The sequence below is a fragment of the Apaloderma vittatum genome, unplaced genomic scaffold (assembly GCF_000703405.1).
Source record: "Apaloderma vittatum isolate BGI_N311 unplaced genomic scaffold, ASM70340v1 scaffold17352, whole genome shotgun sequence".
Classification (NCBI taxonomy): Eukaryota; Metazoa; Chordata; class Aves; order Trogoniformes; family Trogonidae; genus Apaloderma; species Apaloderma vittatum.
In genome coordinates this window covers 4,719-11,295 of record NW_009702070.1, presented here as the reverse complement: position 1 = coordinate 11,295, position 6,577 = coordinate 4,719, and the positions used below count along the sequence as shown (strand labels likewise).

Below are 6,577 nucleotides of genomic sequence, written 5' to 3'. Positions count from 1 at the left end.
CAAGTAGTGACAGTTCTGTTGAAATCAGACGCTGGAACTCTGCTTCTCTGTTTGCTTTTAGTTAAAATCCGTAAATTTTTAATTTGAGTACTGGAAGAGTCACCATGCTGGAACTCTGCTTTATCTCTTTGCTTTTAGTTAAAATCCGTAAATTTTTAATTTTAGTACTGGAAGAGTCACCACTGAGCAAAACCTCAATTTCTTTTCAGTGCCGAAGGCTGGAATGGAACTTAACAAAGATTACTGTGCACTCCACTTGTATTCAAAGCTCATGTTAAGCATTACCTGGAGTTCTCTAAAACTGAAAAGGCAAGAAAGGAGGTTGTGCTTTTTCACACACTGAACTTAAGGACTTTTCCCCCCTCCCTACCACGATTTTTGTTAAGATGGAAGTTATTAGGCCGACTCACCTCGCATAAGGAATGTATGACAGACTATACCTGAAAAAGAAGAAAAAAGTGTACTTGACAGTGTTCGTCTCTCTTGTAGAACCCAATTATTTCACTTCAGTCTAGCATTAATAAAAGCAAGCTGTTGTGACAAAACTTTGAACAAGATTAGCTACTCAGTTTAATGCTTACCTCAGAAAAGACAACATGGCTGGACAAACACTAAATGCACCCCCAGGGATTTCCTGGTTTGCTTCTTCCCTGTTTATTTTTTTAATATATAGTTTATATGTACCCTGATTTAGGTTTTTTTCATATATACCTTTTATATGCTCTGTTGCATATTAACTTAAAATGAACTTAGTTGCTTCCACTCCAAAACCAAAAAATTAATTAGAACTCCAACCAGGGAGCTAATCAGAAGCAGGGCATACAAATACGGTTACTTTCACAACAGAGAGAAAGCCCGAGAAGTTTTTGTGTCTATATATGTATTTCCTTCCTAATGCTTTAAATGAATTCATTCATTGCAGAACACACTTAAAATAGTACTTTTACAAGACGACTGCACACAGATTTCGCTGAAGTTACACAACTCAGCTTGGAAGGCTAGGCTGAGGCTAGCACCTGGAGAGAGAAATAATTATCTCTAGAGGTTGGTAACCATGCGGGTGTAAGGGCAGGGAGAAGAAACGACAGTGAATTTTACAGATCTTACCAGGTCATTGCCAAGAACTGCAATATGCAGAATAACATCGCCAAGCCTTTCTTGTTCCACTAGGTAAAAAACAAAGCAAATATCGCAAGTCAGTTCCTTTTGCACCGGCCTGTAAACAACTGGAACAGTCCGTTCAGTCAAAAATCTGGTTAATAATGCCTTTGTCTTACCTTACCTTGCTGCTCCTTGCCACCCTAACAACTTCCTACTCGTTTTATCTGTCTCTCCATTAGCATCGGGCTACGATGCAAACACAAATATCACACAGGCACGCTCACCTTTCCGCTACGACTGACAGTTAAAGCCACAAACCAATTAATGCGTTAAAGCCACAACTCAATTAATAAACTAACCAAGCTTTTTGAAGAACAAAGTATTCCCACTTACCCAGAACACAGCGCACAGAGTCAACAGCAGCCAAAGCTGGGGGGAGATGAGAAACAAAAAAACAGAAATTAAAATTAAAATGAGGATTCAAACACACCACGAAGCAAGCGCAGCCACTGTTTCCCCGTTTTCAGCGGGTCAGCAGCCCTTTCAGAGCCGACTGATGAAAAGAGCAGAGCCAGGGGCTGGCACACGGCGGCCAGGAGGGCTGGGATGAGACTCGGAAGAAAGAAGAGGCAGAAGTGACTTCAGGAGGAGGATGTCCAGGTGTGTGCAGCCGTGTGGGTTAGGTCCATGAAGAGGCAGGTTTAGATGACAAAGCTTGTCTGAAAGCAACCAAGCAGACCAGGAACTGCTCTTCTGTTATTTAGGATCTAGCACTCACGACATCAGATCTGACCACCCGGGTGTGCACATCGCTGTGACCAACCCGGTCACAGTTGGGGTATCTGCAAACACAGGCTTGGCTGCTTCTGCCACTTTTTTCATCTTCTGAAGAGCTCGCCAGGGAGCAGCTGCCTCACACACAGGGAAAAAGCTCCCAGGAAATTTTATTCAAGCTACTGATTTACCTTTGGCAGGACACTACAACGACGTGGTTTACTCTGCCAAATGGATCGCACCGTCTGCGCAAGCTTCACCATCGCTGCGAACTTTTCCACTAAACCTCATCTTGCTCCCTCCACTTGGGGCTCCAGCCCTCCTTGATGGGGCTCTGAGCAACCTGACCTGGCTGAAGATGTCCCTGCTCACTGCAGGGGGGCTGGACTAGATGATAGTTAAAGGTCGCTTCCAACCCAACACGTTCTGTGATTCTGTGATTTGTAGAAAACAGAACGAAACTCTAAATAAAAGAAGTTGGTGTTTTACTGAAAGCGATACAAAGAGCAGGCTCTCTCGAAATTCCCCAAACACAGTTGTGACTCCTGAGCTGCCTACAGTTCTAGCTTCGTGCTAGGAGCAGGAGGAAAACCATCAAATACATCAAGAAGCATACATCAGAAGTTCTCCAGCTCTCTGTACTACTGAAGTTTTACATCCCAATGTTCATGGCTCTCCTCCAACGTTCCCACCAGATGGACACTGCCTGTTCCTAACTTTGCTGTGCACAGGTAGGTGGGCCCAGGATGTTCTTTCTATTTTCTGTTCTCTTTCCATTTCCCTGACGTGTCTCGTTCCTTACAGCCGTCAAAGCAAGTTGTTTTCGTTGTCACCAGGTCTGTCACAGTGGGTGACAGGATCATCAGAGTACATAATTTTTGTGCTGGCTGTTCTAGTGTCTCGACCAGGCCCTCAGCGTGACCAGCAAGAGCCCACAGCTGTAGAGTGTCGGAGAATTCATGGTCAGCTAACACAGGCCCCAGAGAACCGGAGATATTCTTGGACACTTTTATTGCAGACCTAAGAAATGTAACTTCCTGGGGCTTGTAACTTGCTTTATTTTGGAAGAGACGGCAAAAAGTCACCTCTTCAACCAAGCCTGGAGTCCAAGCAAGGTCAAGTCACTTCTCCTAAAGATGTGGACAAACGTGAGCTTCTCAGATGATAAGTTGTTGTGTTTTTTTCAGGTGGGTGTGTGAGAGAATGCATGAACAACCCATATGTCAGAAAGAATTAAGGAAGAGTTTCTTCTCCACATCAGCTGCAATCAACTAGAAAAGAAAGGACAGGGAAAACGCAACAGCCAACTACATTTTACGCAAAAAAGTTGAAACAAATCAGGAGGAATGAGAGAAAATAAGTCCAAAACAGAGAAGCAGCAAAGGCAGAAACTTGTTTTTAACCACTTAATGTAGAATTTTAGGAAGGGAATTCTGAAATTGGGGATGGGGCTGGTTTTTCCATCCCCACAGAAGAAGAAAGGATGGTCAAGAAAGTAAAGTCGACAAGGACCAAGTAGCTGAAAAGTCTCTCTCAATCCTTGATCTTGAAGAAATTTTAGAAAAAGAAATTTAAAATAACCAACCTAATATCAGCATTTAGTATGAATATTTAGTGAAGAACATTTTACTCTAAATGACTCATTTTAAAAGAAAGAAACTCTAAGGAGCAAGAACACAGGCTCACAGAAAGGGGTTAGATAACCTTTTTGACATACGGAGCTAACCGGCTCGACTCTGTTACCCACAATACACCCGAAGGAGAGGTGGACTGACAGAGAATCTCTTTTTAGCAAAGCCTCAAATGTAGCTTTGAGGCTGAAGGGAAACTTTTCAGCAAAAGAACACAAAGGTAGGGTATTTACCAGCATCACCACTGTAGCTACTGCTCTTTTGGGCTCAAACATGGTTTTCAGTTGCTTCACCGGCCCCATCAGGAAACACGTGCTAATAGGAGGGGAAAAACCAAAACAAATGGTAAAACACTTTCAAATAAATCTTTGTAAAGGCTTTAAAAGAGGCATTTCTGTGTTTAGCAACATGTGAAATACTCCATGAGCTTCTGTAGAAATTTCTGTTCAGCAATGAACTTCTCAGGCAGGCAGCGTGCAGGAAGCTACCACCGAGGTTACAGGGAAGCTCCAACTCTTTGCCCAAACTCAGCAAAGCAAAAAAAAAAAAAAAAAAGGAAAGAAAAAAGACCAGTAGTTTGCATTGAAACCTCAAGAGGGAGAACGAAAACCATCAGCAATGCCATGGGCTGTACCTGCTCATGCAAAGAAATTTGATGTGAACGAAGAATTCGCAACCATAGGAGTAATTATCTGGCTTCAAACATTCTGACACCAGTCCCTCCCCTCCCTGGCACCGAAGCCGTTGTGCCACCAGCTCCCCTTCCAGCAACTTTCTGTATAAACCCCCTTCTCTACACTTTTTTTCCCTCTCCTTTAAGATGTTCTAGATTCACTGAAATACCAACTAACTTTTTCTTGGTATTTTAAGTCTTGGCTGCTGGGATAAAAAATTAAATTAAGATACAAAAAGAGACTTGAAAAACTAGAAAAGTTTAGGTCCCCTGGTCACTCTGAGACTTTGTATTGTCATTCCCTGCGGTTCAGAGAACACGGATTCTTTGCTACGAGCATTTCAGTTTAAAACCAACGGTTTTTATACCTAACATAGGCAGCATTAGAGGAAAAGCAAATGGAAAAGTAAATTCAGAGGAGGGTACTTTTCTAACCACAGTCATTAGGAAACCATACCTGGCTAACGCAGCAATGTTGCCCAGGGTGTAAAACACTGCAAAAAGCTTGATCCCCTTTGGGAGCCAGAGCAACGCTGTTCCCTGGAAAAGACAGGTTATTTGTACGGTTTTAATTAGTTAATTCAATTTATTTAGATTTTATGGTCTACAGAGGTATCTCCAGACTATGAAGAGTGTCCTGTACTCAGAGTTGTCGTAAATATTCAGCAAACTTCTATTGCCACCTACTGGCAAAATAATGTATCAATAACATCTACTACACAGTATTTTTACTTGATTCATTCTGACTCAAGTTTTGACTCTTATCTATCGAGCTCAAGACAACCCAAGGTAACTTTAGGAAACCAAAGTCCTAAAGGTTATTTGCGAAAAAAAATTGAGGAGAGAGGAGTCAACCAACTAATGCTTAAGCAACCCAAGAAGAAAAGGGATATTCCAACCCAGTGTTGAGCTCCCTCCCTCGGACTTGCCCGTTCTCCAACACAAGCATCAGGCTGGAGTTTGTGTCACTGTATCTGGTATAAATATCTGTACAACGAATACTTCCCCCTCCTTTTCCCCTTTTATTGGAGAGAACAAAAAAAGATGGGTACAGGATGAACAACAGCAAAACCTCTTTCCTAGCACACTACTTCCCTGTGTAAAATAACAAACCAGCACTTTGTCAGTGTTCAAGCATCTTAGTAACAAATTTTATTATGATACAGTAAAAATTCGCTCTGCTGCGAACAGAAGAAAGATGGTCAAAACCCTAATTTACAGAACAACAGCCCCTACACGCTAATTATATATTTAACAGCCAATTGCATCTATGGATAGAGGATTTGGGATACAGGACAAAGCAAACACAGAATCACATATAAAGTATGAAAATGAATGAGGTTGTACTGTAGAACACTAATCAAGTACAGAGAATAAAACCTACTCTACTTACAAGAATAGAGCACACAATGCCCACAATAAAACATATGGCGAACCACTTGACTCGAGTTCCAAAGCTGAGTGTGGAGGCATCCAGGACCTTAACAGGAAGGGGGGGAAAAAAAAAAAGAAAAAAAAGAGATGTTACAAATCCAGTTTTGAACAACCTGAAGAACTTTTCTTTACTACCAAAGTCCTTAATTTCAAACAAAATCTTTTTTTTTTGCCATTTATTTTACCTTGCTTAACAGTTGCTCAAATATTAACTAATTCAGCTTAAGAAATTATATCAGAATCCGGCAACACGCTTCCAAACCAGCTCAAAACGACTGTGCAAACCTGCAAAGGCGTGCCCTGGCACCCCAGCAATTCCGCTCCAATTCCTGACACATTTCCCTTCACCGCACAATCTCAGCTGAAAACTCTCACACCCGTACGGCTGCCCAAGGACCGACGAACCCTCGAGCAGTTTGCTGACAGACGTCTGTGTGTGTGCAGCACGAGACGTTCTAGGGGTGTCACCCCCTGCCCCTCCTGAGGAGAGAGACCTTGCGGGGCTGGAGCGTGTCCCGAGAAGGGCAGCGGAGCTGGGGCAGGGTCTGGAGCCCAAGTGTGCTGAGGAGCGGCTGAGGGCCCTGGGTAGCAGTAAGTGAAGGAAAGGAATTTGGGTCTGGCTTGGAATGGTTTCACATCCGTACCAGTGAAGAATCTCTACTGTACACAGTTCAACAGAAAGGGACGACATGCGAGCACGCGCTTGTGTGCTGTGATGAACCAGCACCTGAACGTATGTCCCCAGGAATGGCTTGGACTACCTCCTACTCGTAAAAAAAACCCACCATCAATCTTATTTAATCAAATTAAAATACTTTGAACATTTACTAAGAAGGGGGATCAGAATATTAAAAATCATAGAACCCTAGACTAGCCTAGGCTGGAAGGGACCTTAGAGATCATTTCATCCAACCTCCCTGTGATGGGCAGGAACGCCTCTTAACTAGATAAGGCTACTACAGGC

At 42.8% G+C, this 6,577-nt stretch overlaps 1 protein-coding gene across 1 annotated transcript; it reads right to left on the bottom strand.

Moving 5' to 3' along the window:
• Nucleotides 1-406: 406 nt before the first annotated feature.
• On the bottom strand, nucleotides 407-5,659 carry SFT2D1 (SFT2 domain containing 1; the record flags this gene model as incomplete). Its single annotated transcript, XM_009879400.1, has 6 exons — nucleotides 407-440; nucleotides 1,108-1,166; nucleotides 1,495-1,530; nucleotides 3,740-3,821; nucleotides 4,637-4,719; nucleotides 5,573-5,659. Coding segments are annotated over 6 exons (381 nt in total), but the record flags the coding sequence as incomplete, so codon positions are not given.
• Between the last annotated feature and the right edge of the window lie 918 nt (nucleotides 5,660-6,577).